Source organism: Carettochelys insculpta, chromosome 2 (genome assembly GCF_033958435.1).
Source record: "Carettochelys insculpta isolate YL-2023 chromosome 2, ASM3395843v1, whole genome shotgun sequence".
NCBI lineage: Eukaryota > Metazoa > Chordata > Testudines > Carettochelyidae > Carettochelys > Carettochelys insculpta.
Genome location: NC_134138.1, coordinates 235,853,275 through 235,865,509, shown reverse-complemented (window position 1 = coordinate 235,865,509; position 12,235 = coordinate 235,853,275). Strand labels below are relative to the sequence as shown.

The following is a 12,235-nucleotide window of genomic DNA, read 5'->3' as shown; positions in this document are numbered from 1 at the left end:
GGCTCCAGCATCCCTGGCCTGTGAGATCTGGTTTTTGGGGGCCCCCTTTCTCTCAGGGTTGGCCCCTGTGGCTCCTGTGACTTTGGCTGGGCCTGTACCCCTGAATCTGGGGAGCGCACCCCTCGTTTTCTTTGGCTACGGGTCAGGACCAGGGCACGAGGGCGTTCACCTTGCCAGTTCTCCAGGTCAGCCCCCATCAGTACATCCGCCGGCAAATGGCTGTGCACGCCCACTTCCTTGGGGCCTTCCTTCTTCCCCCATTTCAGGTGCACCCTCGCCATGGGCACCTTGAAAGGTGTCCCATCAATTCCTGTTGTTGTCAGGTGGGAATTGGGTATCATGCAGCCCGGTCCCACCACCCCGGGTCGGGCCAGCGTCACGTCAGCGCCTGTGTCCCAGAACCCCGTGACCTTTTTTCCGTCTACTTTGAGGTGTTTGAGACACTTGCTCCACAGAGGCAGTGCCGCCCCCACTCTGTAAACTGACCTCTGAGCATTTGGTCCCCCTGAGGAGCTGGTCTGTGGGGCGGACTCGGCCCAATCCGAGTGCCCATTGTCAGCACCACCCGCCTTGGCCGCCAGCCCCTCTGGCTTCTGGGACCCCACCCAGTTGACTCCATGACCCCCCGGCCTGCTCAACCTGTCTGGGAGCCTGGGGCACTGGGCTGCTCTATGCCCCTTTCGCCCACAGCGATAACAGCCTAGGTCTTGTTGTGTCCCTCGGGCCGGCTGCTCTGTCCGGGCTCTGTTTGGCTCTCTGGGGGGTGGGTGGCTGGCCCTTCTTTCCTGGGCTTGCCCAAGAGGTGGTCCCCTCTGTCGTACAGTTAGGGACCGGTCTCTCTGAGATTCTCGGTTTCTCCAGGACTCCCTCTCTCTCCGGGAGTCCCTCTCTTTGTGGGGCTCACTTTCAAACCTGGCCCGGCTGTTTGTGAAGTCATCTGCCAGTTTCCCTGCATCGTGTGAGTCCCCTGGCTTCTGGTCCACGAGCCACACCCTCAGGTCAGGTGCGTACATCTCGTAGAATCGCTCCACGACCGCCAGCTCGATCAGGTCCTCTATGGACTGGACTCCCATTCCGAACGCCCACTTCTGGTAGTATTGCTTCAGGCAGGCAGTTGTATCTACATGGGTTTCCTCTGGCCTCTTCTGTGCCTCCTGGAACTTCTTTTTGTACATCTCCAGAGTCAGCCCGAACTTATGCAGCAGGGCCTGTTTGAACCGTTCATAGTCCCCAGGCTGCAGCCCCTCCAGCCGGCTGAGCACCGCTGCGGCCTTCTGGCCCAGCAAGTGGGTGAGGTGCCGGAGCCACTCATCTGGGAGAACCTCATGCAACTCACAGGCTCGCTCAAAGGCAGTAAGGAACTCGTCCATGTCCCCTGGGTCCTGACACTGGGCCAGCACACGTGTCTCCAAGTGACTGGCTACCTCGAGCCGTCTGGCCCTCTCCCCGCTTACCGCAGCTGGGGCCTCTTGGCGTCTCGCCTCTGCCATGGCCCACTCATGCTCCCGCTCTCGCTCTCTCTCCTCACGCTCTCACGCTCTCTCCTTCCGTTCTCGTTCTTTCTCCTCCCGCTCTCACTCTCTTTCCTCCCGCTGTCTCTCTTGTAGCTGGCGCTCGTGCTCCCTCTGCCGTTCCTGGGCTTCCAGTTCCTTTAATTTCACCTCGAGTTCCAGCCGTCGCAGCTCTGCGGTGGGGGACTCTGCCTGCGATGGACCACCGCTAGCTGAGCGCGACCTGGCGGGCACCGCGTCTGTCTGACGGCGTCGAGCCCCTGCTGCTGTCGGAGAATCCGAAACGCTTCCCGAGGCTGACCAGCCACTTTCTGCTGGGACGGGCTCTGCCCCCTCGGATCGGTCATTCTCTTCCAGCTGGGCAATCAGCTGAGCCTTGGTCGCCTTCCCCACGGTCAGGCCCCTCTCTCTGCACAGCCCCGCTAGCTCTGCCTTCAGGAGTCGGGTATAATCCATCTCCCCGCTATCTCCCGGGGTATCCACTCACCAGCAGCAGCTGCAGGAATGGCTCTGTTCCCCCTCTGGCTCTTGTGAGACTCCTTCCTTCTCTTGTGCTCAGTCAGCCACTGCTGGGAGCTCATCCATGGGTGCAGTGCATCCCACTCCTGACACCAGTGTGATGGGGCTCAGGGGTCCCCCTGCACTGCACCCCGTCCGCTGGCAGGAGTGACTCTCACTCAGCAGGTACAACACAAGGTTTATTAGGCAACAGAAGCCCAGTTTCTCACAGAAGCAACAGTACAGCAGCCAGAGACAGTCCTTCCAACCCGTCCTGGGGAGAAGACCCCGAGGGGTGCCCCTCTGGGGTGTAGCTTTCCCCCTCCTCAGTCTGGCTGCCTTCCAGCTCTCCCTTTTCCTAGCCTCTAATGCTATAGTCTTGAAGGGAAATTATAAAGTCATCCCAGAGGGGAATCATTGTGCTTCCTCTTGTAGCGAATGTGTCATTTGGGGCTGAGTAGCTTTAAGTGATGATTGTGGCTCCCATAAGCATAGTGAACACTGTACTGTTAGCAGAGTATGGTAGAGTGGGCAGAAGAATGGAGTCTTTATGAGAACTTGCTCTCTGGCGTATCTTGTATTCAGAGTAACCTGCATATAATTTTCAGGTATCTAATCATCTCTAAATTTGGGATCTTGGCATGAGCTGGTACCTGGTCTGCCAGTGTCACACTCTGCCCCCAAAGACTTTACAGTCAGTTTGGTGATACATCTATAGTATGGTGAATACGATTTGATTTTAATAGCTGCTGTCTCGCAAATTTTAAAGACTTTTATTGCCATTTAAAAACTGGAATTTCATGGTTTAAAAGGGTGTAAGTCATTTGGTTCTAGGTATAGCAGTTCTCAAGTTCGCAGGGTGTTAAAGCGAAATAAGAACAAGAAAGGCAAAATGGTAAATGTTATTTTCCTCCAGTGGTAGCTAAAGTGGAGGGGAGGGGCCGGGACCCCAGGCGCCAGCAGCCAGGTGCAGCGGGACTGACATGGACCTCCCCAGTCTGGCAAATTCCTTGGTTGGCCCTGAGGGTGCTGGACCAGGAGAGCACAACCTGTAATAAGGAAAGTAACTAGCCTGTGTGTAGATATGTTTGTTTTACATCCCTTTGCTTGTGTTTCAGGCTAAGCTATGTGAATCATGCAGAGGATCTGGCCTCCAAACTACTTCAGTGTTTCCCAAAGAACAGGCTGTCAGCACAGGCAGCCCTGAGCCACGAATATTTCAGTGATCTGCCCCCACGGCTATGGGAACTAACTGATAGTGAGTATGACAAAACCTCTGAGTTGAATAGAAGCAAGGAAATCAGTATGTAGAGATATATGTATTTGAGCAAAATTCTGCAGTTCAAATTGCAGTTCGCTTGACACAGGAAAAAATGGATTCTCCTTTGCTATCTCTACTCTGCAGTCTGCAGCTAGCTATCTTTGTATTTGATTATGTGTGCAGCCAAGAGAATTATCTGAATTGTCATAAAGCAAGAGGAAAAAATATGATTTACATTTTTAGTGGTTTTCACATCATAGCGTACAGTACTTTTTAACTAGCTGCAGCATACAGGGTAAATATCCATAGATATTTGATTCTCATGCACGGTATCTAATGCTTTAAAGAGACGTGGCATTCTGAAGACTGAGGAATGCAAAGTAGACAATTGGTTAATTTGCTGAATTGAAATGTATGAGAAGAACTTGCACTTCATTTTATTAGCTGAGAACGCTTTCAGTATTCACACACAGCTCTTTTGTTTCTCCTATTAAACAAAACACATTCCGGTTGTCTTCCATCTAGCACAAATGCTGTCAATTCCTTTTTAAATATTTGTGTAGTACATATATCACAGATTTCCTGATCTTTTTCCAGAATGTTAAAAGTCACTGCGATGAATTCTGGCAAAATCTTGCTTATAGCAAGATAAGGGTATTTTTGATCCAGAGACTGTTTTGTTATCATAAATAGGTTTCACATGGGAGTCTTATTTGTGATTTTTATGTAAATTAGTGAGGACAAAAGTGTTCTTGAAATCTAACAGAAGTTGTTTTGGGGGTTTCAAACACAAGTACCTCAGTATGAGGTCAATCCAATATCCAGAGACTTAAATCATTATATAGCTACAGAACAATGGCATTTATGTGCCTAAAACGCACGGTGAACTGAGCATTCAAATGTGAGATTTGGATATTAAAGTTTGAAAAGCTGGGCTTGTATTGCAAATATTAATCAAGAGGATGTTTTTGTCTACTTCATTTTTACTAAGTCAACTTTCCTTTTCCAAATTGTTAGTTGTACTGTTTCTATCAGAAAACTGCACTGGGCCCCATATTGAGTCAGCTCTGTAATCTGATACTCAAGGTAACCTACTTCCCAAGGCTAACTGCTTTTAGGACTAATCCCTATTTTGGAAAATGCATAAATAAAAATCCTTGTCACTAATTGGTTGTATTCTCTAATTCACCTGCAGTGCTCAAAGATTTTCTGTTCCTATATTAACATTACGTCCAGGATTCTCACCCTCCTACCCAGACACCAGCCCTACATCCAGTGCCCCCATTCTTAAGCTAATGAGGCTGTAGCGAAGTCTGTCTTTGCTGAAAGTATGATGCAAAGAGATTCATTAGTTCATGGCTAATCAAAGCTCAAACATGCCAGTTTAGTTATCCTTTTTCCCATTAAATGGCAAACAAAAATCACTGCACTGGTGACATCTCAATCCTGTCTGACTGCACAATTTAGTCTAGCCAGGATTTTGATAGTCTATGAATTCTGAATTCTGTAGTAGTGCTTTTCTGTTAATATGGACTTATTACCCACTTGCCACTTAGTTTATCAGTCAGTGGTTAAATCCAGTTCTATCAGTGAAGTAAATGCCTCCACATTATCACTCTGCAGCAGGCTGCCAACAGAGACAGTCTTGTCCTAGTCATTAACAAGCACAATGTATGCAGAACACCAGAGGGGAATTAAAACCACAAAAAATACCTCAGGGTGGTATTTTTAATATGAGAATTTAATTTGTAATTTCACAGATTAAGAATTTTGGCTGCATTAATCCTTTTATCAGCTCACAGCAGGTTATTTGCAGAAGCATAACCATAAGGCGATATTCATTGGCAGAAACACGTCTTTGCATAACGTTAAACATCAGGAGCAGTGAAGCCTTTTGAAGGGGGGAGAATAAAGATGAAAAATCATTGTGTTTTAAAGCAAGGGTCTGTTAAATGCCTCCAGTAAAATTTTTGAGTGAGATATACTCTTTCTGTGTCTCGTAGATAATCATTAGGAAGCATAAATCCAGATCCAGAAAAGGACAATCCCAGTATCAAGTATTACAATCACTTCTGTTTAGTACAGCTTGGATATACTTGTAAACATATTCACAAAACAAAGAAGTCATATACTTTGGGGACTTTGGAAGATGTTTACTTTGAAGTGAACTTATTAGTTTTAGTGACTTCATTTTTCTGTGTTAATGCTTTATCCAGGCATCTAGACATATTTCCTATTTGTTTTATTTTAGTTAAATTTCTGGATAAATGCAGCAGCATTTAGTACATTATATAGTCAACAGCTTTGTAATCAAAACACCCAAAGCCATTTTCAGAGTCCATGTTACAGATGGTCCTCTTCATGGAACACACGTTATACTGTGAAGTCCCTGTGCAAAATTGAAATCTAAGACTTTTAACATAAGAAACCAATGGAGAATCAAACTTGTGTGAAAGGAGGAAGGAAGGAACTGCTAACATTAGAACTTTGATGGAAACACTTTTTTCAACAGAAATTGGAGTTCATCTGCGTCAAAACATTATGTGGAAAAGTGTTGATTTCAGTGAACTTCTCATAGAAGACGTGTCAGAAAATTGTAGCAGCATTTTTGTTTAATTACAGCTTTAATGATGAATTTTAACGTATAATTCATACTTTAGTGTAATGTTTTGCCATAATTTTTTTAAAATGGTGGTTTTATTTTTAAATGAAATGATTCACTCTTAATGAAATGTTTTGGAACTTGAATATTTTGGAGTTGACATTCCATGAGAAATATTGGAACTGTGACTTTTTGTTCTGAATCAGAATGAAAAAAATGCTTCATAGATGTGTAATTTTCCATGAAAATGGAATTCTATTTTCCTACTAGTTCTACCTAAAATATAAATAAAAGATATAGTCACTCTGTTGATACTGTTGGATGACCCAGAGGCTTTGTCTCCCATAGGCAGTGGATCGATGCAGCTGTGATTGATTCATCAGCAGTTGATTCATCACATCTGCTGTAGATGTGATAAAGTGATCTCTGAACTCGCACCTGTCAATGCCGGTACTTCGCCAAGACAAGAAGAGTTGCCGGCATCGATTGGAGAGCAGCCCCTTTTAACTTTACTGTGATGGAGTTCGGTCACAGAAGACCCCTTTTGGTGTGCCGATCAAGCCACTGACCCCTCCTTCTTGCTGTCTGGGGCTCCCCCCCGCCCAGGTCTTGTTCTTCTGGGCCGGCTCTTCTGGTCTCCCCCAGCCAAAGCACAGAGTTGGGATTACTGCCCCTCTGCAGAGCAATAGAAACACTGATTGATTAACCACAGCTCTGGGAAGGTTCAGTTCTAGGGCACAAACACCACTTTAAGGGTCTTTCATGCTGTAGGCCTTGTCTGCTCTTTTGCAACAAAGTGGAGGCAAATGCAAAGGATCAGATAGTTTTGCAAGCAGCTGAGTTTTGAAGCCAGAAGACATGAAGTTGAGATATTGAATGCCCTGTCTTAGTTTTAGACATGGTGGTACATTTCTCAAGGTTAAACGAGAGAAACCGTAAAAGTGATAGGGAAAAATTGAATCACAGATGGCAATAACATGAGCATAAACAAGAACAACAAAAAGTCCTGAAAACACAACTCTTTACAAGATATTTGAATATGTTGTATGCTTCTGTGCAACAAGCTTCCCCCGTAAACAACCCTACTTCTTTCCCACTGAAAAGGTTTTCAGTAATGTAGGAGTGACACAAAGCTTATTCCTTATTTCAGTGTATGCTGCAGCATTTACTGGAACACTTTAAAGCGATGCGTTTATCATAAAACAAAATAAATATGATTTATCTGATTGTCAATTTTTTCCACAGTGTCTTCTATTTTTACTGTACCGAATGTAAGATTGCAACCTGAAGTTGGAGAAAGCATGAGAGTCTTTGGGAAAAACAATAGTTATGGCAAAGGTCTATCAAACAGCAAGCACTAAGGCACATACTTAGACTCACTACGGAGAATACAGGTAAGAATGCTTATCAGAAAAAATTCTTTGAATACAGGATTGGATTAAATTGTGCTTTGGATCAGGAATAAAAAAAACAAATGCATTAATTGCACATGTGTAAATCTGAACTTGGATTTTGCTTGAATGAGGTAGGTGTTAATCCTAGACACAGGGAAGAGGTGGGCTGAAATATTTAGACAGACATGTTTGGAATGTTGCAGAAATGGATAGGAAACTACTCACTGATATAGCAAAGAGTGGTCATTACAAGCTGATACCTCAAACAAGTAGCTGACTTCTGGTGAGATATTAAGAAAAGCATGTCACTTCACTTTTGGTTTTAGATATCAGTTGAAAAACTAACGATGAGTCCTGTAAGACAAGAGTCCTACCTGCATTTACAAATGGAGAGCCAGTGCTCTCCATGGGAGGGAATGATCTCTGGTTTTACCAGCATCACTTTGGTCCTGCAGGAATTTGGTTTGAGCCAGCAGCTCTTAAGTCATAATTTCTAAAATATATTTCAGTGTTGTAATGGTGCTTGATATGACCTCAGACTTTCTAACAGCACTGCAGAGACCGATGTGTTTCTGGGCTGGGTTTGGTCCCCGTTGCAAGTGTAAGTTGAAGAAGGTGGATGGCTGTTATGTATTTTACACTAGCCTATTAATTACTTTAGTTTATTTAGATTATTAACACTATGTAGGTATAACAGCCCCTTTCCCACCCCATGGCATCGACAAACATTCTTTTGAACCAGGAACATCTGCTTTTCCATCTGCACTTCCTAAGATGTCTTTTGTGCCTCTAATATCTAAATGAAGTTAAGACACTTTTTTTTTTCATAGCAACATCTGGAATGTATCAGCCAAAGAGTTGTAAGCAAGAAATGAGAAGTAATTCTTCTCTGTGCTGATTAGGCTTCAACTGGAGTGGTATGTCCAGTTCTGGTTGCCACATTTCGCCAAGATGGGGATAAAGCATAAGTCTGGAAACCATGACCTGTGAGGAAAGATTGCAAAAATTGGGCTTGTTTAGTCTGGAGAAGAGAATACTGAAAGGGGACGTAATTATTTTCAACTGCGTAAAAAGTTGAGACAAGAAGGAAGAAGAAGCATTGTTAATTTCTAAGAGCTGAGGATAAGACAAAACACAATTGGTTTAAATTGCAGCACAGGGAGGTTTAGGTTGGACATTAGGAAAAGCTTCTTAATTGTCAGGGCAATTAAACACTGGAACAAATTGCGTAGGGAGGTAGTGGAATCCATCCTTGGAGGTTTTTAGGAAGAGGTTGCACAAATATCTGTCAAGGATGGTCTAATTCAGGGGACACTTCAGACAGCATGATCCCTTTCTCACAACAAAAATCATTGCATGACACTGGAGGACAGAAACCAGAGCCTTGCCACCGGTGGCAGGGTGGGGAACTTGAACCCTACACAAAGCCAGTACCCAAAGGCTTTAATTTGAGCCTTGCCACATGATTGAAGCCAAAGCCTGATCCCCAGCATGTAGAGCTGAAGCTCTCGGACTTCAGCCCCAAGCCTCAGCAAGTCTAACACTAGCCTTGCTGACTCCATTAAAATGGGATTGTGACTGCCTTTAGGGTCCTGACAACCACAGGTTTTGTTATACCGGCCTTGACTGCAGAGGACTTGAGTAGAGAAATTACTGAGGTTCCTTCTACAAGGTTGAACCTCTCTCATTGGGAACTCTGTCATCAGGCAAACTCCATGATCCAGTATGATTTTAGTTAACTGGGTGACCACTTTTCATGGGTGTAACCGTGTTTCCATGGTCCCATAAAGTTTGTTTCCAGCCATCAGTCCTGGCTTTCAGTGTTCAGTGCTGCTGTTCAGTTGCAATTTACACCTAAATGTCTTCTATGAGCCCAATAAGCAGTGGATGTGTTGGTAATGCTGCTAGACAATAGGACCTCCCATGGTCTGGCAAATTCTCTCGTCTGGCACCAGTCAGGTCCCAACTGTGGTGGATGAGAGAGGTTCAACCCATAGTGCTCCAATTCTGTGTTTCTATTATCTGTACAGTTTAGGCAACAAATACATTCATTTTCTTACTAATTTTTATATTTTATATTGGCCTTCTGTCACTTCAAAATTTCATCCTTTGTTTAAAAGAACTGCCTTCTGTAAGAGGAATTACCCTTTATGTTTCTCTTTGCAGCTCAAAATATACCTTATTTTTGTTTAATATTGTTAACATCAATAAATTACTGGGAAATGAGGTAAACTGTTATGTTGCTGAATCACCCAAGATAAAGCTACTTATTGTATTTTATAATCTCATTCGTATTGTGAATATCTTTGGGAGAAATAAATAAATCTTGATAGTTAGCTATAATATATGCTACATCATCAGGTAAACACCCCAATAAATTCTGACTTCATTCTCTCCCAATATAAAATTATGTTCAATCTTATTTTTTAACCTGCAATGTTAAAAGAATGGTTTCAAGGGTGAAGAGTGCTTTTTTTTTTTGAAAACTGAAATGATCAGATTTCAGTCCCAGCAATCTGTCCCAATTATTGCACATGCTCTTCTCCAGCAAAGCATTTAAGACTTTCTAATGTCAGAAATGAAGCAGTCTCAGAGCAGTCTGTTTACATCTTTATTGACAAGGCTAATCCCTGCTTTTTTTCCCTGGAGCTATGTCCCTGCAGACATATCCTCAACCTTGCCTGTTTCAACTTGATATATCATCCATTTTAAATACATTTAAAATGTGCTAAATGCCTTTTATTTGGAAGCTTATATACAAAAGCTCAGTTCTTTTGCTTCCAAACAAGAATTTGTACAAAATTAGCAATAGAAGTTCCTACGTGAAAGTGAGCTGTTTAAAGTAATGGGGAAAAGGACATTTTGCTCTTTCTTTATCACGTATATAACAGAATTAGGTGGCTTTTTCTGTACCAAGGCAGACACAGTGGGGCAGATACAGACAGTTTGTGTGTGGCATAAGGAGGTGGATTGCTACCCCAAAACAATATCTTCAAGTTTGTACAGAACGGCATCTTTCATTCTGTAGGCTCCCAATGCACTCTGAAGATTATTAATAATTTACATTGGGGTCCCAGTTATGGATCAGACCCTTGTTACGCTAAGTGTTGTACAAACACAGAATAAGAGACTAGCCCCTGCCCTGAAGAGCTTACAGTCAAAGTGTAATGCAAGGCACAACAGGTAAACACAATTGGCTGGAGAGCAATGGTAACAGAGGCAATAGTGCCCTGATCTCTGGGCTACAGGATAGCATGGAGGGTATTAAAAGAAATGACTCTGTAGATCAGAGATGGGAAATAAGTGGCCTGTGAGCCAGACGAGGTTCACCAGAGCTAGCATCTTGCAGGCTGCCATACCTTTTGTTTACCTGCGCCTCTCTGGATACAGTTGCTTGTGATACCTTTTGGCCATGACCTGCTGTTTCTAACCAATGGGAGCATCAGGAAAGCAATGGTCCATCCCACAGCTCTTTCTACAGCTCCCATTGGCAAAGAATGGTGATTTGCAGCCAATGGGAGCAGCAAGGAGCCATACCTGTGGACACGCAGGTAAACAGAGTCTGGTGACCCACCTGGGGGCTAACTGGTGAACTACCCCTGGACTGCAGGCTGCTTATTCCCCACCCCTGCTCAAGAGGGATGCTTAGGACCCCAGCTGGGAGGACTGAAACCCAACTTTATGGCCCTGCTCCAGTGGGTCTCTTTAACAATACCCCTCACATGTGCAGGCTGGTTTTCAAAGGCCTGTGGTAGATGTGTGCAAAATGACACGTACACTTTAGAAACTTTGAGTGTAAGTTAGATGGCTGGCAGCAGTGTGATCTCATTAAGGAGTCAGGAAATCTTAAGGTTCAGGTACAGGTCTTCTGACACAGACCGTCTCTGTAACTCTGGGAAATGCGCTTAATTTGTCTCTTCCTTCAGTTCTCCAACTGTAAAATGCAGATATAATACCTGCCTGCTTTTCCTATAGGGCTCTTGTGAGAATTGAGTAGGTTAGTACTTGTACAGTAAAATCCTGCTTTATGGGAGAAGCCAGGTGGATACTGCTGCTGGGAGGAGGGGGAGCAGGGAGGCAGGGAAGCCCCTTAGCCCCATGGAGCCAGGGGGCTGGGTGTAGCAGCACCTGATCAGTTTGGCTACATCTACACGTGTCCCAAACTTTGAAATGGCCACGCAAATGGCCATTTCGAAGTTTACTAATGAAGCTCTGAAATGCATGTTCAGCGCTTCATTAGCATGCAGGGCGCCGCGGCGCTTCGAAATTGATACGACTTGCTGCCGCGCGGTGCGTGCAGATGGGGCTCCTTTTCGAAAGGACCACGCCTACTTCCAGGTCCCCTTATTCCTATCTTCTTATGGGAATAAGAGGACTTCAAAGTAGGCGGGGTCCTTTCGAAAAGGAGCCCCGTCGGGACGCGCCTCGCGGCGGCAAGGCACATCAATTTCGAAGCGCCGCGGCCGCCTGCATGCTAATGAAGCGCTGAACATGCATTTCAGCGCTTCATTAGTAAACTTCGAAATGGCTATTTGCGTGGCCATTTCGAAGTTTGGGGCACGTGTAGACACGGCCTTTCCCAGCTCCTGCAAGCGGTGGGGAGCCAGGAAGGTGACCACGCTCTGCTGTGCCTGGCTCCCCACAACTGAGAGGCTTCCCCTCCCCAAACCTCCCTCCTCCTCCTCCTCCTCCCCCTCCAAGCCCCTGGGGAGCCAGGAACCAGGTGCAGTTCCTGAGATGCTGACCAGGTGATGCTTTGCCTGGTTCCTGGAGCTTTTGGGGGGCCCTCAGCCCTGGGGAGCCAGGAGCCAGGCGCGGCAGTGCCTGGTCAGTTTCCCAGTTCTCACAAGCAGGGGGGAGCTGGGAAATTGACCAGCTTCTGTGCCTGGCTCCCGGCTCCCCAAGGCTGAGCAGGAGCCTGGAAAGTGACCAGGAGCTGCTGCACCTGGCTCCAGGCTCCCAGGGGCTC

The 12,235-nt window shown here is 45.3% G+C and overlaps 1 protein-coding gene across 2 annotated transcripts in view; it reads left to right on the top strand.

Annotated features, from left to right (window-relative positions):
- Positions 1-12,235, top strand: part of CDK14 (cyclin dependent kinase 14) — a 555,604-nt gene that overhangs the window by 452,916 nt on the left and 90,453 nt on the right. For both annotated transcript variants that reach the window (XM_074984765.1, XM_074984766.1), the window contains 2 exons: positions 3,128-3,267; positions 7,118-7,266. In XM_074984765.1, the coding sequence (XP_074840866.1) occupies positions 3,128-3,267; positions 7,118-7,233 (256 nt within the window). In that variant the 3' untranslated portion in view covers positions 7,234-7,266. The remainder of the gene's footprint in view (positions 1-3,127; positions 3,268-7,117; positions 7,267-12,235) is intronic.